Source organism: Rattus rattus, chromosome 13 (assembly GCF_011064425.1).
Source record: "Rattus rattus isolate New Zealand chromosome 13, Rrattus_CSIRO_v1, whole genome shotgun sequence".
NCBI classification, from domain to species: domain Eukaryota; kingdom Metazoa; phylum Chordata; class Mammalia; order Rodentia; family Muridae; genus Rattus; species Rattus rattus.
The window spans coordinates 60,659,064-60,684,676 of record NC_046166.1 but is presented as its reverse complement, the minus strand read 5'-3'; the positions used below and the strand labels follow the sequence as shown (position 1 = coordinate 60,684,676).

General features: G+C 44.3%; 1 protein-coding gene across 3 annotated transcripts; it reads right to left on the bottom strand.

The window, feature by feature from the left end:
- Nucleotides 1-561: 561 nt before the first annotated feature.
- On the bottom strand, nt 562-23,267 carry Ash2l (ASH2 like, histone lysine methyltransferase complex subunit). 3 transcript variants are annotated; one of them, XM_032918517.1, is made up of 17 exons: nt 23,058-23,267; nt 22,493-22,556; nt 22,230-22,375; nt 20,727-20,815; nt 20,096-20,190; nt 17,784-17,879; nt 16,578-16,673; nt 15,154-15,229; nt 14,136-14,153; nt 12,088-12,181; nt 10,550-10,767; nt 6,982-7,149; nt 6,568-6,761; nt 3,743-3,835; nt 2,584-2,682; nt 1,664-1,723; nt 562-1,568 (listed from the first exon to the last, which is right to left on the bottom strand). In XM_032918517.1, exons 1-17 carry the CDS (start codon nt 23,231-23,233, stop codon nt 1,461-1,463), a joined length of 1,890 nt encoding a protein of 629 aa, XP_032774408.1. In that variant the 5' UTR covers nt 23,234-23,267; the 3' UTR covers nt 562-1,460. The 3 variants fall into 3 exon arrangements, with proteins under 3 accessions (XP_032774408.1, XP_032774410.1, XP_032774409.1); XM_032918519.1 differs by lacking the exon at nt 23,058-23,267 and adding an exon at nt 22,861-22,964; XM_032918518.1 differs by lacking the exon at nt 14,136-14,153 and having other exon boundaries at nt 1,380-1,568.
- Between the last annotated feature and the right edge of the window lie 2,346 nt (nt 23,268-25,613).

Genomic DNA, 25,613 nt, shown 5'->3' with positions numbered 1-25,613 from the left:
CTTGAGTGCTGGGATTAATGGTGGGGCCCACTAGCATCTGGCCATTTTTTTTCAGACACAAAGTATTGTCAAGCAGCACCTTGGTTACTTCTAATGTACAAAAGCCAGATACGAACATCTAGTTTTAAAAGCGGGCAGACAGAGACCTGTGCACAGTTATGTGCAGTACCTCATCCCCAATTTCTTGCTTTATTGGGTATCTAGCAGCTGATAGGGTGTGTCCCCTAGTTTAAAATAATACTGACTCCCCTAAAGAAGGCAGATTCCTGTCAGTTTGAAGCCAGCCAAGCTATGTAGATAGACCTTGTCTCAAAAAGCAAAAAAGGATATTCAATGTATGAAAGAAGTCTGGGTGATTCAGTAGGAGACAAGTGTAATAGAATCCCCATTTGTGTTAAGATAACAGTCACTTGAACCTTAGGGAATTTCTTAAATAGCAAAACAAAATAATTAGAACAGTAAGAATATGCTATGATAATTCTGCATACTATCTATATCTAGCTCCTGGTTAATCATTTTACCTAGTACTGAGGTTTAACAAGGAAAAAAAAACTACATAGGGAAGTCTTTAGGCATTTGCCACAACAAACTGATTTATTTAAAAGCGAGGGCATTCAGGAGTCCTCCTAAAGGCAGGCACATTGTCAGTTTTTCACCTTAATCATGGCTGCCTAGTAGAAAGGCAGGCAGAGGACAAGCTGCCCACTTCAACACCAGGTTCAGAGAGGAGTAGAGGCCTTCCACACGCTTGCTCTCACAGTGCACTGCACAGACAGTGAGAGCGCCTGGGTGCCCGCGAGGACAGCAGTGAAGGTGGGGTTGGCACTCACGTCAGAAGCCTGTCCTGTCCTGTCCTGTCCTGTCCTGTCCTGCCAGTGCTGCTCCCACCTCACACTGCTCGCTCTGCCCTCACCAACAGGAACTCAACTTCAGGTGGAGCCCAGCACCACACAGACTTGACCACGAGTTTCACTGGAGGGAAGATCTAGCTTTTAACCCCCAGGGAGATTCCTTCCATAGCCGTAGTTTGTACAGCCCCACTAGCTTCACAGATAACCAAACCCCACACCAAAAAGACTGCTTCTAGACTGCTCTGGAATGTACTGCCACTCAGAAATAGCTTGCCTCCCCAGAAACCAGGGCGATGAAACATCTTTCAATAAGCTGGGCATGATTACTCACTATTTAGATACACAGGAAAGTAACAAGTCCTCCATGGCAGGCCAGAGGCACAGCACCAGTTTTACACGGAGCTTATGGGCTCTTCAGAGTCGGCGGTCGATTTATGGCACTCAGAGTGAGAGCAGGAGTGGGAGGGGAGGGAATGCTTGCTGCAGTCCCATCCACCTTTTACCTTGATGAAAGTGTACTGCAGCATCTTTGGGAAAACATTTGACACTTTATATAATAAAAGCAAAATGCCAGGATCATTTCACAATGTCATCAGAAGCATGGATCTGTTAGGGTTCCCAAGGCGGACTACGCCTTCCGTCCACTTCTGTCTCCACATGATACAAAACATCAGCCAGAGTGTGCTCTACCACAGCACCCCAGCCCATGTCACTCATCTGCAGGAACAATAAAACAGGAGAATGGGTGATTACAGAAGCCAGAGCAAGAAACAAAAAGGTCAAGAATGAATGTAGTCTTTTGTTGTACTCACAGGGTGGTAAGTGACGTCCTTTGGAGGGTATTTGAAGGATGGTCCAAAGTTAATGGAAACCTGCAACAAGTTCAAGTCAAGCAGACAGAGAAAAAAATCAAAGAGGAAACAGAGGATCACTTGGCAGGGGATACTTAAAAGGAACTACAGGAAGTAGGAACTGAAGTACATGCCCTAGAGAGGCTGAGGTAGGAGGGTCCTGAGATTGAAGGCAGCCTGAACTATATTGCAAACTCTGTTTCAAAATAAGAGCAATGTCTCTAAGATACTTAGGGTCTAACTGGAACAGACATATGTCAGCATTGCTAAACTAGGTAGAAAAGACTTCATTGGTTTCTGCTTGGAACCTACAGACGTCCTCATCTTACATTTGTTCAATAGAAGGTAATGAACTAACACATGGAAATCTCCATGTGCTACTTGTTCCTTTTTAAGCAAGCAGTAAAAGTAAGGTTTGATTGTTTTGTTTTGTTTCGAGGTAGGTCTGGCTGTCCTAGAGTTTACTATTTAGACTGTGCTGGCCTTCAACTCAGAGATCAGCCAGCCTCTACTAGGATCAAAAGCACGCATCCTGGTCACCCTCCCTTCTCTCTTCCTCTACCCCCACCCCGTGTGTGTGTGTGTGTGTGTGTGTGTGTGTGTGTGTGTGTGTGTGTGTGTGTGTGTGTGTGTGTGTTTGTGTGTGTGTGTCCAACTGCAAGTCATCAAGCACAGAACAGCGATGATTCCTGAGTGGATATGCTCTGTATCTTTCTGTCAAACAAGACCTGCAAAGCGCAGTGCGTGCTAATGCCTGACTTCACTCACACAGACATTGTGCATGTTCAGGTATCACTTTCCTCTCAAATCAAAGGCTTTCATCACAACCCATCCACATACTTCCTTGAAGTTACACGTGCAGACCAAATGCAGATACATACCGTGCAGCTCTTGTACAGTGAGATGGCTGGGAAGTAAACACCTTCAAAAATATCCTTGTAAGCCACACCCTGATTGACACCATTTTTATAAAATATTATCTGAAATGAAGATCAAGGTTTTACTTTAGAATGACAAAGATTAAAAAAAAAAAAAAAACCAAACTCAATTGCAGAACACTTAATACTGCTCCAGAAGGACAATGATGTGAATGTACTCATGCTGAGAATAACCAACATCTTATTATGCCACTTTAGGCATTTCAGGTAAAATTAATGTAAGCATGTATTATTTCAGCTCACTTTAGGCTTTTATTTTTAATTCCCACGCCGCATACAGCAAAGAGTTCTATATCCCATTATTCATTATACTTTACTTGGAGGAAGGACCAGGACAGTCTCACAGAGTCTAGGCTGGCCTCCAGCTCAGCAGCTGAGGGCGACGCTCAACTCTCAACTCCGTGTGTTCACCTTCTAAGCACTGTGGCTCCATGTAGCATGTGCCACACGTCCAGATTTCATCATTCTGTATTTGTAAGAGGGACCGAAGACTCTCCTTCCTGGCATGATCTTTTGTATGCTTGTTTCAGCTTTTAACTGAATTTTAATTTCTCTCCCCAAAATAATTAGAACTCTTTATCTCACACGCCTACTGACCCATGTGACTTTTCAGAGCTTTATTTCTCCTTACGCCCCTTTCTTTTCTGATCTTTGGCCCCAGAGCTTGACTATTGTGTCAGTAGTCCTTCTTTGATCGTAAGTGACCTTGGACTGTAGGACTGATTCCTGGGAAGGGAAGGCAAGGACAGCTGTGTAACAGTGAGGGGGCCATCCAGCCCCTGGTTCTCTCCAAGTGACACAGCACAATCTCCTCTGGTCCTGGTCTCCTTCAACAGGAAGACTCTCCCTGGCTCCTTCAATCTCCTCTACCTTTCCTTGTCAGGTCACTGACTTTGCAGCTCTTTCTCTACAATCCCAGGAGACCAGTTATACAGCAGGGGACACAGAGGCAGTACAGTCTACAGGCAGAAGTGACTTCTTAGCAGGCAGCTAGACTGGGCACCACTCAGTCCCCTTAAGCCTAGGCTGCCTCACTTTTATACTCAAGGAGTCTTCATCTTCAAAGACTTACTACCCTGACATGTTTATGACTGTGACTCACCTCAGAATGTGGAGTCTGTTTTAGGCTCTTCTCTGCTTTGTCCACAAAGTCTTTTTCTTCAAAATACAAATAACTCTTGAACTTTATCAAAGCCTTGAAAGTGCAGTAAGAAAAAAGAAAACGACACATTGAAGAATCATCTAAATCATCACGGAGAAAAGAAAGTCAGATTCACACAGTCAGTGCTTTCTAAAGTTTTTCCTGCTGAGTTTTGTCAATTTTTAGTTCTGAGGTTGTCACTGCCTCCTCCCCCGACATTCAGGGTCTCACTATGTAGCTCTGGCTGTTCCAAGAACTCACCTTGTAGACCAGGCTGCCCTCTAACTGAACGAACATAGGTCTGCCTGCCTCTGTCTCACAAGTAGGATTAAACACATGAGCCACGGGACCTGGCTGCTAAGTGCTTCTTAAGAGACTAGCTGGTCATGTCTGTTAACCATGTCTTTAAAGGCCTCAGTAAGAGAATTATACATGCACACATTTTTTAAACCACAAAGTGCCTACAAAAGAAAGTAAATTAATTGAAAAAAATTTCACAGAACATAAAACTTTTTCTCTTTTAATGTGCACTGGTGTTTTGCTGTATGTCTGAGTGAATTGTCACATCCTGGAGTTAGACAGTTGTAGTCTGCCATGTGGTTGCTGGGAATTGAACTTGGGTCCCCTGGAAGAGCAGTAAGTGCTCTTGGCCACTAAGCCATCCCTCCGGCCCATTAAGACTTCATATTCTGTGACATTTTTGGAATCACTGGAAGGGTCATTTGTAGATTGCTTGATTTTCACTAAGTACAACAGACACCCAGTGAAGGACACAAGACATCAAGTGTATCACGGTGGAACACTGATATTCCTAAGGGAAAGGAAGTTCCACTGCGGCACCGTCCTTTAATCAGAGTCATCAGTCACCGAGTACCAGGACACAGGTAAATACAGGAGGACATTTCCATGACTCGTGGGTGCCCCAAGGTTTATTAAGTCACTAAAGTAAACATAAAAGGAAACTCAAACCAAAAAACCGCACACCTCAAAAACATTATCAGTTTTACTCATTAGAAGACACCATCAGGGCTGGGCAGATGTCTCTGTGGCTGGAAGTGGGAACTGCTTATCACGGACCTGAGTTTGGGTCCCAGACGATGTGAAGTGGCTCGACCATGTTTAACTCCACACTAGTGAGATCAATCTAAAACTCTAACCTTGGGTATACACACACATAATTAAAAATAAATTTTGTTTTCTTGAGACAGAATTTCTGTGTGTAACAGTCCTGGTTGTCCTGAAACTCCCTTTGTAGACCAGGCTGGCCTCAAACTCACAAAGATCCACCTGCCTCTGCCTTTTGAGTGCTGGGACAAAAGCCATAAGCGCCACCATGCCTAGCTAAAAATAATTTTTTAAAAAAATCATCTTTTAAAAAGATACCATTAAAACTGAATAGGGATTGGTGCTGGAGAGATAGCTCAGTGGTTAAAAGCATTGGCTGCTCTCCCAGTGCTCACATGGTAACTGTCAACAGTCTATAATGAGATCCAGTGCCCTCTTCTGGTATGAACATGTACATGCAGACAAAGCACCAATATCCATAAATAAATAAAATTTTAAATAATTAACAATAGAAATAATATGTCTTAAAAAAAAACTGGATAGAGAGGCTAGCGAAGAACTCAGTAGTTAAGAGTACTGGCTGTTCTTCCAAAGGATCTGGCCTACACAGTGGTTCACAACAATCTCTAAGTCCAGTTCTAGGGGATCCCCTGTCCTAGATTCTGACACCAGGTACCCACATACATACAAGCAGGCAAAACACTCATAAAAGAGAAATGAGTATTGTTTTGTTTTTCTGAGACAGGGCTTCTCTCTCTGTATGTAGCACTGGCTGTCCTGGAACTTGATCTATAGACAAGCTGACTGAGAACTCAGAGATCTGCCTGCCTCTGCCTCCTGACTGCTGAGATCGAGGTATGTGCGAGCACTGAAGGCAGCTTGGCAGTTAGGAGAAACTGTTTCTCGTGCAAAGGACCCAGCTCCATTTCCAGTGTTTGCATGGCGGTGCCCAACTCTCTGCAGCTCTGGTTCCAAGGAACCCAACTCTCTCTGTGGGCACCAGACACATGGATGGACAGATGGATGGATGGACGGATGGATGGATGGATGGATGGATGGACGGATGGATGGATGGACAGATGGATGGATGATATTTCCAGCCACACACACACAAACACACGTATGTATATATATGCAAAACACTCATACATAGAAACAAATTAACAAAAAAGGTGAGGTGGGTCTCAGTGCTGAGGTGCCAGCCTAGCATGTAGCATGTAGCCTAGCATGTAGCGCGAGGATTGATTCTAAACACTAAAATCCTTTTTCTTTTAAATATGGAAAAAATTCTGTACCTGACAAATCTTAAAATTTATATATTTCATTTAAAAATTCACACACACACACACACACACACACATACACGTTTACACATATATATGTAAACAAAGTCGAACAATGGCTAATGATATATTTCCTGAAATACCTACTGGGGAGATTACAAGAATGTAATGTTCCTCTGGTACATAAAAAAAGAATAAATTGAGAACATGTTAATGGTAGAATTTAGGTGACTACTCAGGAACTAAACCTTAAAATCTTTCAATTTCGATGCTTTGTCTCAAAATGTTCAGATCGAAAGACAGGGAAAGCACAGACACCAGGGGTCACCATTACTGAAGAAGTCAAGCCATCGGTGTAGTGTAGGCACTGACTGTAGTATAGATACTGACGGCCAGCGGTTGTCAAAGCCAGGGTGCAATGAAGGAGGACAAGCTCACCTTATCTTTGTACGTGTCCGGCAGTGACTTGGCCGTCTCTGTATCTTCAGGAAGATTGATATAAAACCCTAGGACATCTCCTTGTCCATAGCCAGACGAGTAGTGTTTGCCAATAGACTGGTGAAACTTGGTTCCCTTTTTGCTCCGCCAAGAATAGCTAAATTTATCATAGCCTAAGGGAGCCTGAAGGTTACCTGTCCCAAAGAAAAGGTGTGGAAATCAGAGGACTGTAAGTTAACTGCTTTGTGAAAGAAAAAAGGTTCTACTTCTTTTTGTACATTATTTTTGGTCTATTTTGTAAACTGTTTACAAACTATCTCTCACAGCCAAACTGGCTGTGACCTCAGGAATTTAATTTTAAGACCATGATGTGGTAACCCCGACTGTGAGGCCCACACAGTGCGTCCCACTTACCTAAGGGCTGAGACCAGCCCAGCCTGGCAGCAGTGTCTGGCGGCATCTCGTCCACAGTGATTTCAAAGTACCAGGCCCCCTTCCGCACCCCATGAGAAGCCCGCACCATGGAGTAGCCCTTCTCTCCAACCACGGTCAGCCGGTCATCAGAGATCTTTAACTGGGGAGCTGGAGTGGGAGAGAGTCCAAGGTCAGTAGTTATCTGAGGGACTTCAGAGACCTGAGTCCCTTGTATTACACAAAGATTATAAAAAGGGCCCAAAAGAAAGCTGGCATCCAGGGCAGAGCTTTGATCTCAACACTTGGGAGGCAGAGACGGGAGGACCTATGTGATTTCCTGGACAGCCAGGGTGATATGGTTAGAGCCTGTCTCAAAACAAATCAAAAAAAACTATAAAGAAGAAAAGAAAAAGGCAAAAATTAAGCCAAGTGTTTATGGCAGCAGAGTTTAAGAGTCCCTTCATCAGTTTCTGTAAATGCTACTGTCTATCACAACAACAGTCAAAACCAGAAAACTGCTCCTTACAGAGGCTGTAGTGCAGGATGAAGCCAGCCTACTACATCACATAGTAAGATACCTCCCCAACCCCTACACTCCAAAAAAAAGAAAGAAGACAAAATAGGAAAAGAAAAAAAAAAAAACAAAAACAAACAAACAAAAGAAAACTAGAAATGAGGGAATGGGTGGAAAAACCAAGAGAATGAGTCATGAAGCAGTGACATTAAGTACAAATTTTTACCCAAAATCATAGTAATTAGGTCAATGAGATGGTTCAGTGGGAGAAAAACTTCTTGCACAAGCCTGCTGACCTGCGTTCAATCCCTGGAACCTACCTACCTAAGTATAGGAGAAAACTGATTCCAGAACATCCTCTGACTTCCACATGTACCCACAGCACATACACCTACAAATATACAACACACACGCACACACACGCACGCACACACACACACACACACACGCACGCACGCACACACACACACACACGCACGCACACACACGCACACACACACACACACACACACACACACACGCACACACACGCACGCACACACACTGAGAAAAGTAGGGGAAACAACCAGTGGAGACTAAAGTCAACCAGAGCTGCACACAAATACTATAATCTAATGATTCCTCACAGTAGTGTATCCTTATTTGACAAGTCTCCTCTATGCACTTTGTGTGTGTGGTGCTGGGGAATGAAATCAAGGCCTCATGTACATTTTGCAAGTTCTATACCACTCAGCTACAACCCTCACCCCATTAAAAACAAGAAAAATGGGGCTGGAGAGATGGCTCAGAGGTTAAGAGCACTGTCTGCTCTTCCAGAGGTCCTGAGTTCAATTCCCAGTAACCACAAGGTAGCTCACATCCATCTATAATCAGGTCTGGTGCCCTCTTCTGGCCTGCAAGCATACATGCAGGCAGAAAGCTGTATGATGTATACATAATAAATAAATAAATGTTTAAAAAAAAACAAGCAAAATACTTTCTTACATTCTGGTACTACAACAAGTGCCTGGCCAATGATACTGTACTTTCTTAAATTATCTTAAGTGGGTATTAACGGGCAAGTAAATATACTACAGATAATTAGCCAGTAATCTAGTCAGTTAAGTTTTCTTGTTTATTTATAAAATCAAGTTTTCCACTGTTGGGAAAATAAGTTACAAATATATAAAGTGGAAGGTCACATGGAAATATCCTATGGTATTGGCTGGAATTTCAAGTACTGATATGAATTCACCAGGGCTACAGATTTATGTGTAGGTTAGATTACAAATGTCCGGGCTGGAGAAATGGCTCAGTGGTTAAGAGCACTCATTGCTCTTCCAGAGGTCCTGAGTTCAATTCCCAGCAACCACATGGTGGCTCACAACCATCTGTAATGAGATCTGTTGCCTTATTCTGGTGTGTCTGAAGACAGCTACAGTGGGGGGGGGGGGCGGGGAAAATATATATATTAAATCTTAATAAAAAAGCAAAACAAAACAAAAAACAAAAAACCCAAATGTCCCCTCGCCCCTACAAGGTACTCTGGAGGCACTGAGACCCACTAATGTGAGTATAATTGATATGGTTTGCATGGATGTTTGAGTTTCTCTCCCACAGAGTTTATGTGCAGAAAGATCAGTTACTGTGTGGCTGCACTGAGATGGTGCAAATTTGAAAGCTGTACATTAGTCATGGGACATTACCCTGGAAGAGGTTTGATGCAGGTGTTGGTGGGAGAAGACAAGCTCTTGAGAACAGGTTATTACAAAGGAATTTTGGCTGACCTAGTTAGATCTCTACTGCTGTGACAAATACCAAGTGTAAGCGTCCAATGTCTGGGACTCCAAAGGGCGTGGCAGTTGTAGGTCCCTGGTTCTGTCACTTACAGCAAGCGCACCCACTACATCTCTTGGGATCAGACAGGCTCCACTCCACACCTGCTGCTGTCCTGGGCAGTTTTCCTATGGTCCCAGTACCTCCAATGTCCTGAGCCACCCAGTGCGACTGAGCTGCACCCTCCTAGCCTCTGTAGGGATTCCAATCCTGCACATGGTGCCAAGCCTCGGTTTCTCTGCATGACTCCTCAAATCCAGTGGCCTTCACTAACAACTGAACTGCATCTTCACCGGCAACTTCTCAGCCACACTTCAGGAACTCCAACCTTACCGAATGGTACTTCTACGACCCCTTCAATCCTGAGGTTTCATCTGTAACTGAACCACACCCCCATCCATGGCCTCTCCCAGTGCTGAAGCTCAGCTGTTCTGGGACCCTCACTACTGCAGCTCCAATGCTGCAAACACCACCAAGATTTGACGGCTTCCACAGGTCACCAAGTTTGGTTGACAGCTTGAAATGCAGTCGTGGTCACTCGGGACCAAAGTTCTGTGTGCCGGCCCTGAGGAAATACTTCTTATTTTACCTCAATGCTGCTGGTCTCGTCTAAATTGCAATTGATTCTTCAGCCCCAGTTAATCAGAAACCACAGATTCTTAATACAAAATATCAAATGTCCAGTCTTAGTAGGACTCTTGGGCTTCCCTGTGCAGCCTTCCATCCCATCAGCCTCCATGGGCTGCAATGCTCTCAGCTTCCTGTCCAAGCTCCCATAGAGCTACCTGTTCAGCTCCGTCCCCGATGGCTTTTCCAGCCCCAAGCCTAAAACACTTGCACTATGATCCCCAACATAGTCAAGCCTGGCCCAGCAGTGCTTCACAGTCCTGGCAACGATTCTATGGCTGTGAGAAACGTGATGATGAAAAACAACTTGGGGAGAAGGGGTTACTTCAGTGTACACTTCCACATCACAGTCCGTCACTGAGGAAAGGCAGCATGTAACTAAAGCAGAAACCATTGAGGAATGTTGCTTCCTGTCTTGCTTTCCATAGTTTATTTAAGTTGCATTCACATACAGCCCAGAACCCAGGATAGCATCACCTGCAGGGGGCTGAGCCCTCCCACATTCATTATTCATCAGGAAAATGCCTGACAGACTGCCCACAGACCAACCTGAAGGAGGCACCTTCTCAGTTACGATTCCCTCGTCCTAAATGACCATTAAAACGTACTCACCACGATCATGTAGGGCTAGCAAGACTCGTTCATATAAGCAGGCTCTGTAGAGGTCTCCAGGAATAGGTTTGCCTGCCCAGCAGTCAAGTTCAAGCTTCTCTGGGTCAGGGGCATGAGGATCAGGCTCAGCTAGAATATATCGATAGCCATCTTTGTTAAATGGATGTTCCAAAGGGTAGCCATGAGGAGGGAGACGCTGAGCAGAAAATAAAGGGTCACTGAAAAAAAGAGAAGCAAAATGAAGACAGAGTCTTCCCTCTCCACTTCACCTGTGTTCTGTCCTTTAAGAAAGGCTCTGGTTTCTGGTCTCTGGAAATCACTTGCAACTTTACAACAAAAGCTTCACTTCGCTTCAATAAATCACCTGACCCCCTGCAAAGATTTGGTTAAATTACTTGTAGTTTGTAGGGACTGACGAATCACTCCTGGGGAACCTTCACACATGCACTGTCTGTCAGCACAAACCACACAGTCCTAGTAAGGAGGGAAGGCACAGGACAAACAGGGCAGATGTGGCTGCTTTCTTTTAGCACATTTATTTTATTTCTTAGAGACTTGTTTTATGTATATGCTTGGTTGATATGCACATTTATGGACCACATGTGTGCCTGTTGACTGTGGATGCCACAAGAGGGCATCCGATTCCCTAGAACTGTAATCACAGGTGGTTGTGAGTCACCATGTAGGTGCTGGGAACCAAATCCAGGCCGTCTACAGGAGCAACAAGTGCTTTCAATTAACCACAGGGTTGTGCATCTCCAGCCCCCAATTTACTTACTTAATTAACTTAATTAATTGTTGAAACAACATGAACCTCAGGTTGGCCTCCAGCTCACTGTGTAGCCAACCAAGGGTGACCTGGGACTCTGGTCCTCCTCCTGCTGTCTTCCTAGTGGAAGGATTACAGGCTTGTGCCGTCATCCCTTGTTTGTCCAATTCTGGGGATCAAACCCAGGCTTTGCCGATGGTAGGAAGAACTCTACCAACTGAGCCATTCACATCTCCAGGCCCATTCAGTCTGTTCAGTATAGAAACCAAGGGGCAGAAACCCGGAGGCAGGAGATTTACTCTCAGGTGCCGGTCTAAATTAGAAGTGACCTGAATTTCATCACCTCAGCTTTGGATGAAGGGAAAGGAAGAGACATGAGAAAGGAGAGGCAGGACGTTAAGGAGCTAACATTTAGTAAGCTTTATTTCCTAATCCCCATCTAGCCTCAGGATATCATAAGGGAACTTTATTCCTCAGAACAGAAAATACTGTTAGGACTGTTGTTTGTTGTTTTAATGCTGGGGATTCAACCTGGGGCCTCAAAATGTCAAACAAGCCCTCTGCCACTGAGCTGTGGGGATCCCAGAGCCAGGATCTATTATAGTAGTGAGTTCAGAAAAGAGAAGACCTCACTTGAAGTTAGTCTGCCTTACCAGGGTCTCAGAATTCACCGAAAACAAGCAAACAAAACCCAAGAATATGGTTCTTTATGCTCAGTGGCTTCTACCCACAGCAAATGCCCGGAACTGGGTGGGGTGGGGGACCACACCTTCTGGCCTTCTTGGTGGTCCCTGTTGTCCCTCCATCTTGCTGCTTACGCTTGGCTCCTCTTCCTTTCCCACTGCTTCCTGCTGCGATCCCCCCTTTGAAGAGAAGGCAGATCATTCTCACAGAGCCACTATGGAGGCACAAGGGCACTCAAAGTCCACGGTGACTATCGTTCCCCATGTGCATTTGTGTTACATCACAGACGGTTTTCTTCTTGACCTATACTGGTTTTGAAAGGATCAGTTGTTTCTCACAGCTGAAGTCCTGGACCAAAGTTCAGACAGTAAGGTCACATGAATCTAGTACACCTGATGATATCTGAGTTACATCTTCAACCTTCCCTTCTTCTTTAAATAAACAAATAAATAGCCAACTAACCAATCAACTAATTAATGTATGTGTGGAGGTCAGAGAGTAACTCTGGAGTCATCTGTATACTTTGCATGGCTCCACTAAAGTCACCAGGCTTGCAGCAAATGCCTTCACTACGGAAGCCATCTTTCCAGCCCTGAACTAATGGACTTAACCAGTGGTACTTTATGGGGCTGTGACACAAATGCATCTGTACCCAGATTCCAAGCACCCACAGCTAAGAATGAGAACACTGCATGGACTGTGCTTTTTCAACACTTAATGCAAACAGCAATACAAATGTCCTTACTGAAGGTCAGGTCCACTTGCTTCAACTGCATGATCTATGTCATAAACGTATAAAGGCATTATCTACATAAAGCACTCCAATATCCAACAAGACAAAAGTACACCAAACATAGAAAACAAAAACAGAAATATTAGAAAGGTGTTTCTCTCCAGTGTTTGTAAATTTATCATGGCTATACATAAAAGAACAGAAGCTTTAAATTTAGTAAGCAATTTTTAGTTGCATAGCAATATTCTTAAACTGTGCCATAAATTCAGTAGGTTACATTAACCTGGTTTGTGGAGTTAAGGGCAAATAAAACAATTCATATATTTTATATTACCACACTCAGGTACATATTTAGATCACCAGGAGTATTGCCTTATTTGTTCTGAAGTAAGTTCTTTGTAACTTTTTTTCATTTCTATTATTCTTCTCAATTTGTTTTTCTCTTTCCAGAATGGTCCCTGAACTGCAGGAAAACACCTTTATGTCAACAACTGCAGAGAACTGTATGTAAACTGGGACAAGCTTGGGAGTCTGCAGCAGCTCTGCTGCAATAAAGAGGAGGAGGACATGGAGAGCAGGTCATACTGTGCACATGATGGAGAGGTCATATTCTGCACATGGACAGCAGGCCATGTTGTGCACATGGATAGCAGGTCATATTGTGCACATGGAGAGCAGGCCATATTGTGCACATGGAGAGCAGGCCATATTGTGCACATGGAGAGCAGGCCATATTGTGCACATGGAGAGCAGGTCATATTGTGCACATGGAGAGCAGGTCATATTGTGCACATGGAGAGCAGGCCATATTGTGCACATGGAGAGCAGGCCATGTTGTGCACATGGAGAGCAGGCCATATTGTGCACATGGAGAGCAGGTCATATTGTGCACATGGAGAGCAGGTCATATTCTGCACATGGAGAGCAGGCCATATTGTGCACACGGAGAGCAGGTCATATTGTGCACACGGAGAGCAGGTCATATTCTGCACATGGAGAGCAGGTCATATTGTGAACTCACAGTACCAGTTAATGCACAATGTCTTCTTATGAACCTGGCTGCTATTTATACAGCTCATTAAAGGTTTGATATTAAACAGTTGTAATGATGTGATTATCAATCAAAAGCCTGCCAAATCCTCTAGTGATATTTGGTGTTGCTTGGACAGAGTAAGCAACACTGAAGGAGACTGCTGGCTGGCCATGTTAGGCAGAATATGACAACGTCAAGCTTTTATTCCCACCATTAAACTGGAACTACAGCTACATAGTGAGTGCTGCCACACCACTTTCACAATGCTTTAAAATTAAGTTTAGCTTCTACCAAAGCTCAGCAAAAAAGCACTTCAAACCACAAGATACTTAAGTCTGAGGCTGAGAGAAGACAGAGAGGAATTCACCTCCCAAAGTGGCTCCACCTGTAAGAACAGAAGCAGCACTATGTATTTTGTCAACTGTCCCGAAGGGAAGAAAGCACAGTGTAAGAACACAAACAACACAGTCGCATTGCCAACACGCCTTAGAAAGCTAACTGTGGACTGGAGTATATACTTAAGATGCTCCAACTCTAAAAGACAAGCTAATGAATGTTGCTATGTATGGGATGGATACCCACTAAACTACTGCCTGGCCCCCTGGTTTTTTATTAGATTAGCAGCAAAGAGAATTCCCTCTATTAGTTGCATTACCAAAAGGGGGGAGGGGGAGAATGCCATAGTGGGAGATCCATACAGAAATACTGACATATGAATATGCTGAAATATTCAGGGCAAGAAAATTGAGATGGACAAAGGCAGCTTGTCAAGCAATTGTTGAGCATGAAAGAGTAGAGATCAAGTGAATCTCCCAAATTGGACGTTTATTCTCATACAGATATGGGATCTAACAAAATGCAGGAACTCTAACTTTCAAAGTATACACTGTCTTACTTAGGTGAGATCTGTCTCATTCAATCCTAACTGAATTTGGATGGATGGATGTATGTTCTTTTTTTTTTTTTTTTTTCTCTTTTTCTTTTTTTCGGAGCTGGGAACCGAACCCAGGGCCTTGCGCTTGCTAGGCAAGCGCTCTACCACTGAGCTAAATCCCCAACCCCTGGATGGATGTTTTTAATGTGTGATGTTATAATTAGAATGATTATAACATCAATTATGATGTGCATAATTAGAAATTCTCAGTACATCCCACTAGTGTGTAAAACAAACGTATAATAACATTAACAAGAGCAAACCACTGTATAGTAACAAAAGCTCTCTCCCACTGTCACTTCCCAAGGGTTTAGTGAGCTGCTAAAATCTGAGTTTCAAACTTGAAAGCATTTAGGTAATTACCCAGGTTTGGCTCCTCCTACAGAACACCCAATTGCAGGCAAGGCTTTCGTTACTCACAAAGCTTCCGACAAGATACTTAAACACATACCATTTAGGTTCCCACTAGCAGACACAGCACTGCTTTGTTTCTGGTTGTCATAAGCAGGACCAATATTACTAAGATCCTAGAAGAAGAAATATCCTAGTAAAAAAAAGGCCATGTGAGCAAATTAATCTGGCAACTGCTCCAAAAATGGATAAAATTAGAGCACAGAAAATGAAAGGCATATCCTAAAAAGCAAGCTGCAAGGTCCTCAACTTGGATGCTTCAAGAATCCACGAGTATGTGTGCAGCCGGCCAGTCAGGGTCAGAATGGTTCCAGGAGGGAACTGACCGATCAACCGGGTACGGGGGCACTGCACAGTAGGCCAGGACACTTAAGTCTCCTCACTCTGCCCTCTGTAGGAATTCTGACCCACATAGCTGAGCTGTCCCATTTTATGAGACAGAACTCTGAATTTTCACTGTCCATTCTACACCAGCGACCACCGAGATGCACCCGCAGCTCTTCAAATCTGCATGGCAGCAAATCGGCTCCCACCTCAGTGCCTGGGAAGGTAGCTGAGGACAGAGAGTTCCTGCGCTTGTGTCGCACTGACATATCTCATCTCAAAAAAGGCAGCAAGTCAAGACACTTTAAGGCAAATATTCTTAGTTGCCAATGTGTCCTTTGCTCTACAACAAAAAATAGAAATTTCTTTTTCCCGTAAGGTTCTATCAACACAGATTCCACCAAAAATTTCTTTACAACAAAGAAAGCTTTTTAGGACCAAAATTTCAGATAACAGATTAGGGATAAAAAAAAAAAAAAAAACCTTACAAAAAAGTAAGTCCTAACAACGAGGAACAACCAGAATCAAAACCGGTTCCTGAGCCAGGCATGGTGACTCACACATGTAACCCCAGCAAGTGGAAAGCTGAGGCAGAATGAACGATCATGAGTTTAAGCTAACCTGGGCTACGGTGAGATCTTGTGACAAAAAGATCATTGCAAACTCCTGACCTTTACATGGAAACTGGGGATCTGGGAAAACAAACTCATGTTCTTGTGCTAACACTTTTTTTTTTGAGACAAGGTCTCATGTAGCCCAGGCTGGCCTCAAACTCATGCTCCTCCTTGTTTACACCTCCTTAGTGCACTACCATGAGTACTCCATGACTCCCAGGCAAGGACTCTTATCACCTCAGCCACATCTTCAGCAAAGCTTCACCACCCCCACATGGCTTCTGATTAAAAATATGAGGCTGGAGAGATGGCTCAGTGGTTAAGAGCACGTGCCGCTCTCCCAATGGTCCCAGGTTCAAGTCCCCAGCACCCACATGGCAGCTCACAATTGTCTGTAACTCAAAGTTTCTGGGGCTCTGCTCCAACTCCCTCTTCTGGTCTCTACAGCCACTAAACAAACGTAGTGCGCACACTTCATAGGTGAGAGAGAGAGAGACAGAGATCCTATGAAGGAAGATGAATGTACCTGATCCAAAAGTCCAAATTTGGGGTAATCTTCTTCTGGGTCTTTGCTCCCTGGATCAGGGTGTTCCTTTACCAAGAACACATCTCTTTCCTTACTCTAAAAGGAAACAGTGTCTTAGTAATAACGAACATTATACTTAGAAGTGCAGAGATACTCACTCACCAGCTGCAAATGGTCAATTCCTAACTGTATTCTTCAAAACCCCTCAGGTTCCTTATTTTAAAAAGTACATGGCCACAACAGCTCAAGTGAGCGCACTTAGAGCCCAGTCAGCCTGGGAGTTCTTGCTTAGAATGAAGACCTGCATCTAACCCCTAGGCCACATGAGCACTAGCCAGGCATGCCGGCTCACATACATAAGCCCACCTCGTGGAACCCTGAGGTAGGAAGAGCGACCATGAGTTAAGAGTTACAACTGTATCAGCACTCTGGAGGGAGAGGAAGGTCAGAGGTCAGTCACCCTTGGCTACACACGGAGTTTAAGTCCTGGGCTACAAGAGACCTAAAAATAACAAACAGAACAGTGAGAGCCAGTGCTCCACAACCCTCCTCTCTCCTCTCGCCTAGGTTCAGCAGATTTCTCCTCAAGTGCTACCATTACTTCTAAAGTCAACGTTCAGAACAAGACTTTTCTTATCTAATGAAATATATATATACATATATATATGTGTGTATATATATATATATCTCCAAGTTTAATATAAAATTAAAATTAAATCTGCAAAGATTTGGGGGACAGAGATGGCTGGACCCGAAGTGGCTCAGTGGTTAAAAGCACTTGCTGCTTTTCCAGAGGATCCAGGTTTAGGTCGCAGAATCAATATCAGGTGGCTCAGAGCCATCTGTGACTGCAATTCCAGAGGACCAATGCCCCTTTCTGGTTCCCATGGGCACTGAACACACACGGTACACATACACACACTCAAGCACATATATGTACATATAAAATAAACAAATCTTAAATAAAGACAAGGGTTTTAGCACTTAAAAGCAGTCTTAGAAGAGAATGACATTCACATAAGACTGTAACTGAATTTATGTAAAAAAATTAAAATTTATAACTACCTGTATCTCATTCAATGATTAATATCAAATTGTTTGCATAGCCTCAGCCATCACATTATTTGAAACTAAAGAGGATTTATCTACTAGAAACAATACTGGCTCTTTGAAACTATCATATCTATTCAGTTTTAATTTACTTACCATTGTTTTGACAATGTTATTGGGCCAAGTCATTTTTCCAGGTCTCTGTCTGGTTGTCATACACTCCCAGTATTTATCAATAAATGGTATAATATCCTATTTTTAAGAAATAAAACATATTAAGAATTATAGTTGTTTTCAAAGTTACACTCACACACCTTTTCAAAGACTTCATTATAATCAAAACAAAGATCTGCCTGTAGCTTTTAGGTGCTGAGAAATATTCAATTGTTCAAAATAACATATGACCTACAGGGTGGCTCAGGCTTAACAACCTCAGCACTCGGGAGGCTAAGGCAGGAAGATGGCTATGAGTTCAAGGCCAGGGCAAGAAAGTAAAAATCTATCTGTCTCAGACAAACAACAACCAAATATATAGATTATAGAGATTTCAAATGAGTATATAGAAATTCTAGCTATTCAACACTTACAACCCACAGAACTTAAATTCCCTTCTGTGGACGTCAAGTGGAAGGTGACTTCTGAGCTTTTATTTCTGTGTCATTTTCTTCTGGACAACCTAGAGAACCTCATTTTTCTTTTTAAGATGGAGGGCTGTACCTTGTAAATTTACTCTATACAGTTCTATTTCTGTTCTTAATATTTAGAATTACTGACCACTCAGAACCTTTAAATCATTCTGTGCCTGTTCCTACAGCCTTTATAACCAGATCCCATGACTTTCAGGTTTCAGGCTTCACTTCACCTCTGCAGGGTCCCTGCCAGCTACTGTGATGGTGGACCTTGCTGGCCAGCTCTTGCTTATTTGACTGAAGCAGCGTCTGACCTTGGTCTGCTGGCATCACATCAGCACCATTTTACATTGTCTTCCAAAGCCCACTACCAGCATAGTTTATTCTATGAAAACTAAGCCTTTACCATGCAAAAAAGGAGTTGAATCAGGAGAATGTACAGAAAGTACTATCATCCCAGAAACAAGGAGTTCAGAAGCTCAAGGAGATATGTCAAAAGGTTTTGTCTGTCAAGGAAACAAAGCTCCCCTGGTCAAATGTGAGACAATCGCATGTCAGAGATTCAGTGGACTATGGTACAGTTGGGCACTACTGCTTGTAAGGTCCACTGAGGGCTACATGAGATGAACTCAGGCACAGGAGAAAACGACAGAGCCGTGGAAAGCACGAGCTGTGAGCCTGCAATACAATGGGGCTTTACAGTGTCCTTTCACTCAGAGGCTACACTCTACAACAATGATTAACAGCTCCCGTCTTGCCCATCTTTGCCTGCTGCCCACAATGGCACTCATCTGGCCAGTTAGCAATTTTTTCCCACAGGGATGAGGATAAGGTCAGAAAACAGGCAGTCAGCCTTGTGTTCTTTCCGGGGGAAAGCGAGACAGCTGCACCTGCAGTGTAAGGAGGTGCAGGGGAAGGGAAGACGGCTGCACCTGCAGTGTAAGGAGGTGCAGGGGAAGGGAAGACGGCTGCACCTGCAGTGTAAGGAGGTGCAGGGAAGGGAAGACGGCTGCACCTGCAGTGTAAGGAGGTGCAGGGGAAGGGAAGACGGCTGCACCTGCAGTGTAAGGAGGTGCAGGGGAAGGGAAGACGGCTGCACCTGCAGTGTAAGGAGGTGCAGGTGAAGGGAAGACGGCTGCACCTGCAGTGTAAGGAGGTGCAAGGGAAGGGAAGACAGCTGCACCTGCAGTGTAAGGAGGTGCAGGGAAGGGAAGACAGCTGCACCTGCAGTGTAAGGAGGTGCAGGTGAAGGGAAGACGGCTGCACCTGTAGTGTAAGGAGGTGCAGGGGAAGGGAAGACGGCTGCACCTGCAGTATAAGGAGGTGCAGGGGAAGGGAAGACAGCTGCACCTGCAGTGTAAGGAGGTGCAGGGGAAGGGAAGACGGCTGTACCTGCAGTGTAAGGAGGTGCAGGGGAAGGGAAGACAGCTGCACCTGCAGTGTAAGGAGGTGTTCCATGGGACCTTACAGAGAATCAAGGACAGAGGTTTTGTTTTTTGAAACAAGATGAAACGGAAGGCTAAAGCAGATTGTGAGCTTGAAGAAACCAGTTCCAGGCCAAACAAGGTTAGAGACTGGTTCACACTAGACCTCATTATGGGATAGATGACTTGCTTGCTTCAAAAAACCAACCAAGTTTTATTTAAGGACTGATACTACTAACAGCTAAGTGAAATGACATCTACCAGATACCTGGTAAATTATAATTTCCATATATGGAAAGAAGATAACTACTGCATGGTTTACTAATGAAAACTGAGGAGAACATGCTTGCTAAAGAGAGTATTTAGTTTCACTTGGTTATTTAGCATATTGCAATGACATTAACTCTAAGTCTACCTTATCCTTGGAGAACATGGTTTTCGGATGTTCATCCTGTGTCCGAGACTGCCACGTCAGGTTCGCCAGAGCACTAAGGCACATTTCTTTTAAATCTACCAAAAAAGAGTGAAAGATGTATCTGTTAAAACCAACAAGAGTCCATTCAATACAATACGTATGATGGTTAGTTTCAGTTTGACAATCTAAAACCACCTAACGAGTCTCCGTGAGGGATTATCTACATCAGGTTGGGCCATGTGCTTAAACGGCCAGCCCTGTGTTGTAAGTGAGGTCAGTGTGGCCTCCCTCGGATGCCTGCGCTGAGACAATGCACACTGTGAAGTCCTGATGACGTGTAACCCGGAACTGAACACCTCCAACCTCCTTCCTGTAAGTTGCCTTTGCCAGAGTATGCTATGCTACCATCAGGTGGAGAAACCAAGACAATCATCTACAAAACAATAAGGGGAGCAGCTAAAAGTGAAGCAATAATCTGGTTTGAAATGGGCAACTGCAATTATTCAGAGCTAAATATCAAATTAATTCCAACAGTTCCTAGGCAAATGTATCCTAAGTGTGCTAACCCAGACTGATCTCTTCTATTTTCTAGGGACGATCATCTTTTTAAAATTCCCCGAGTTGTTCTTACTTGCTTGCTTCCGGAGAAAGTAAGTGTTCCCACTGTGATGGCACACGTTGCAATGGAAGCTGTAGTTGGTCATAAAAGGTAGACATGACCTGTGGGTGAGCCAGATTACAGATTAGTGAGCTGGCCACTCAACACCTTTCTCCACCTTCTTTTAAAAGCATTTATTCTCATCATTAGTAGCAGTACATGTACACATGATGCACGTGTGGGCACATGTCCCCTGATGTATATGTCCCAAGGAGCTGGAGGCCAACCTGGTGACTCAGTCCTTCTTCCATCTCCATATGGTTCCAGGGCCCCAACTCAGGCTCACTCAGGCAGTGTGGATGTCACCAGCTCACTCTGAGACAGGGCCCTGGTCTACAATGAGCCATACAGTTCATACAAGCAGGAACTTGTGATCCTCCTGCCTCAGACTCCTAAGTACTTGAATTACATACAGGTGTGCACCACCAGCTCCACTCAATATACATTATCCCCCTTCAAGACAAAGTCTTAAGGTATAGCTCTGGCTGACCTGATATTCAACTATGCAGCCCAGCATGGCCTCAAAATTAACAAAGATTCACTCACAGCCTAGAGGATTCCTGCAATTTTAAGGCCATCCAGGGCTATATAGTTAGAGAGCCACTAACTTAATAGTTATCCAGACAGAGTCAAAATGCTCATCTATTGCCTACTGACCTACTCTACAGAAGAGGAGACCTTTCGCTCTGAATCACAATGTGACTTTAATTCTCCACAATAGGTACATGTTTAGAAGTAAGGTTTTTTTTTTCCTCCTGAGAAAAAAAGTGTAAGATACCAATTGGGGTACATTATAAGCAATGAGAAAGGAAACCAAGTATGCTCTAGACAGCAAAAGCACCAGTCACTCAATGTTTCTGAAACATTAAAAACATCTCTCCAGTGATAGTGACCCACCCAGGGCTTTGCACACAGTAGGCAAGTACACGACTGAACTCGACGTCTTCAAATGTTCATGACAACAGGCCTTGCCCACTGTAAATGCCAAACCCAAAATACACAAAACATAGTGTCTCAAATTTAATTACATGATCTCTTCTAATTGCATAGACTAGTTTCCTTATCAGATTCTAAGTTCGAAAGCAAGGACACACACACACACACACACACACACACACACACACACACACACCTAGTAAGGCTCTCATTTCAATACTTAAAAATATCCCAAAGGATCGAAAACAATTCTTCAGTCAGCATATTGGTCACTTAATAGGGTTAGAGTGAGTACAAAATACTACTCATTTTGTGTGGGGGGGTATATTTAAAATTATTTTTCAACTTTTTTTTAGATTAAAATATGATTGGTCTTCCCTCCCACCCCTGGAACCTTGACCATGGTGAGCAGCCATGTGCATGCTGGGAATCAAACCCAAACCTTGGCAAAGGCAACCAGTGCTCTTAACTGCCAAGCCATCTCTCCAGCCCCGTGCTGAAATCTCTAAGGCACTCTATAAGGCCATGAAATGTACTCACGACGTGTCTATTCCAAAGGTGTCTGCTGTGAACCATTTTGTACATATTCCGCATTGCAACTCGACCTCTCCCAACTGCCGCCCATTCTCCTCATCCACAGAGCCCGCCTGGGTATCCATCACTTCTGAAGTATCCCCAGCGCCTTCCTGGAGCCACGGGGCAATAAAAGAATCAAACGAGCTGACGGACTACACTTTAATAAATTAAAAACCTTTAAAACAAAACCTAGTTTGCCTTTCAAAGGCCTAAAAGGAAATACTTACCAAAGTATCTTTTCCATTAGAAGACTCTGTCTCCAGACCACTTACATCAACCAAGTTTGCATCCCTATAACAAAAGACAAACATTAAAATGCTTATTCCAAAACAAAACAAACCACTGATCTAAATACTGACGGACTTCCTAATTTTTATGTCTTTTTCCGCTAAGCATGTCCTGAACTGGATGCCCAAGAAACCAATCCGCGTATTAGGAGGTTGTCAAGACAGACATGCATGTGTTCATGGCTTCGAGTTTGTCCTGCGAGAAGTCTTTCTTTCTAGGTTATTTCAGGAACTAGCATCGGCAAAGTGACCAGCTGGGTCTTATGGGGTGCAAGGGCGGGAGAGAGGAAAACATGCTCGGTTCATACTGTCGCTGCTGGAAGCGAGTCTGAGGTGCCGTTCGGAGCCGACCCTCCAAGCTTCCAGCTGGGTTGCGGAGGATACCGGGCAGGCCGAACCGTTGGCCGCAGGGCCTGGGTCCGGAGGGCGGCACCGAGCGGCGCGAGCCGCGGGATTCCACGAGGGGCGGGCCCTCGCGCGCTCTCGTGGGCTGCAGAAGTCTTACCCACTTTCAGCCTCTCCAGAGCTGGGCTCCGCTCCCGGGGCGGCAGACGACCCCTCTCCAGCCCCAGCGGTCGCCGGCTCCGTTTCTCTGTCTTCTGTCGTTGTGGCACTTGCAGCTGCTCCTGGACCGGAGCCGGCGCCCACTCCAGGGCCAGGACCCGCTCCAGTCGCCGCCATTGCTGCTACTTCCCCAGCTCTCGCGAGAGCACATCTGTGCGGCGAGTTGCCGCAACGCACGGCGCGCTTAAACTAGTAAAGACCTTTTGTTGGGCCCACCACTTACTTGTGAATTGCGCACTTCGAGCCCGCCGCTTTAAGGCCAGGAAAAGCAGGGCGCCACTCAGACTGTCCAGGATTGAAGGAAGCCTCTCACTAGGTCTGTCATTTGTTTTCCTCTAAGATTTACGTTATTAAAAGACGCCTGCTCTTTTTCCTGGCTAAGAGTGGAAATCACTGCGCATTTGAGGATTGGAGAGAGTCCCCTTTACACTGTGCCAAGCAAACGATCGTACTAAAACGTGGGAAACTTCCAAACAACAACAAACCAGCACCCTTTGACTCACACCTGTTGTGAGCGTCTGTAACCCTTTGTGGTTGGTCGCTAAAAGCTCGTTTCCAAATGGCTTCTGGAGGGACAATAGAGTCCGATTCCAGAGCCCGAGGTAGTTGAGGGTGAAAAAGTCGTTAGGGAAACATCTGGTCAGAGGAGGCTAGAAGTACTGCGCGCTCTAGGAACACAAAGAGCTAGTTCGAGGAGGAAAATAAAGCCCCAGGCGAGAATCTGCTTCCAGAGAACAGAGCTCGGCAAGGTTTGATGCTTAGTAAAAAGGGCAAAAACTAGAGTGAGAAAGGGTTGTTAGCTGGTAGTTAAAACCCAGGAGTGAGTGGAAGCATATGGTCTCCAAACTCGACGTTAACAACACCGGTCCCCTCCGCGTCCCCCGCCGCGGTGTGTGCATGCGCACCCTTGATAGATGTGTGGGTATATATGTGCTATGGTGCGCTGGTCAGGTAAGAGGACAATAGTACGAGACTAGCATTTTTTTTCCTTCCACTATGAGAGTTCTAGGAATCTAACTCAGGCTGAGCAAGCAAGTGCCATCTGAGCCATCTCACTGATCATACATTTGCTTTCTCAAGAGTTAATTTCCGCTGGAGAGATGGCCAAGTGGTTCAGAGCAGACTGCTTTTCCAGAGGACCTGATTTCAATTCCCAGCCACCGCAAGGTGGCTCACAACCATCTTTAATAGGATTCGATGCCCTCTTCTGGTGTGTCTGAAGACAGCTACAGTATACGCATATAAGAGTAAATTTCAGTAGAGCACTTTAGATCTAAAACAAATATACTTAGAGGTTAGATCATTGTTACTTTTCAGTTGTTATGAAAAAGTGCCACCATGACCAAAGATATCTTAAGCAAGAGGGGGAGTTCATTTTGGTTGAAGGGTTCAAAGAGGTAAGCGTCCATGATGGTGTAGGAACAATTATGGCAGCAGGCAGCAGGAATGGTGACTATGACACACGGCTGAGTTCTTGCATTCTTTGCCAGAATCACCGAGCACAGAGGAAGAACTTCAAGGAAGCAGCGTTACTTTTTACTTGTAAGCTTGCCCTCAGTGACATACTTCTGCCAGCAAAGGTTCACCTCCTAAGCCTCCACAAACTTCACACTGACTGGGACTTAAGTGTTCAGAACCCCAAGACTGTGGGGGACACTTCTCATTCGAATCAGAACCACCACAGATCCCATTCCTTCAAAAGTAAACTTTTTCTAAAAGTTAGGTAGTATGGGCTGGGATTGTAGCCTAGCATGCAGAAGCCCTGGATAAATGACATGAACTAGGCATACCATTCTGAGTCTATTATCTCAGACGAGAAACCACAAGTTCAAGAGCATCCTTGGCCATTGTAGTTCAAGGCCTACAGTATTTGAGATTTCTGTATCAGAAAGCCAAAAGAAAAAAAATGTTTTTAATATTATTTCTATTAATGAAAATTAAAGAGGGTAACTTTAAAGCAAAAATTATGGGACCACAAATAGATCTGAGAATGTGGCTCAGTGGTAAGAGCACTTGCCTGGTAGACTTGAGGCTCTGGGTTCAATCCCCACCACAGAAATGGAGGCACAGTGAACAGTCACTAAATTGTTCCATACTCACACCTTGAGTCATTGATTAATTTTTAAGCGATGTCCCCAGGATGGTAGTAGTACATCCCGTCAACAGAGATGCTTACCCCGAAAACAGCATGTGTGAAGCACTTTCCCTGTGAGTCACAACCATCTTCAGCCCCGAGGTGGAACCTATTCAGTCTTTCACTACCCTGTGAATGGGGACCTAGAATTTTCTTTTTTAACAATATAAAACGTTTTACCTAAAATAGTTACATCCTTTCTTTCCTCCCTGCAACCCTTTCCATTCCCCCCTTACCCTCTCTCAAATTCATGACTTATCATTATGATGTGTATATAATATATATACAAAATGTGTGTGTGAAATACATAAATATAATATGCTGCGTGCACGTAATGTTGTTTGTGCTGACTTCAGAGCTGAC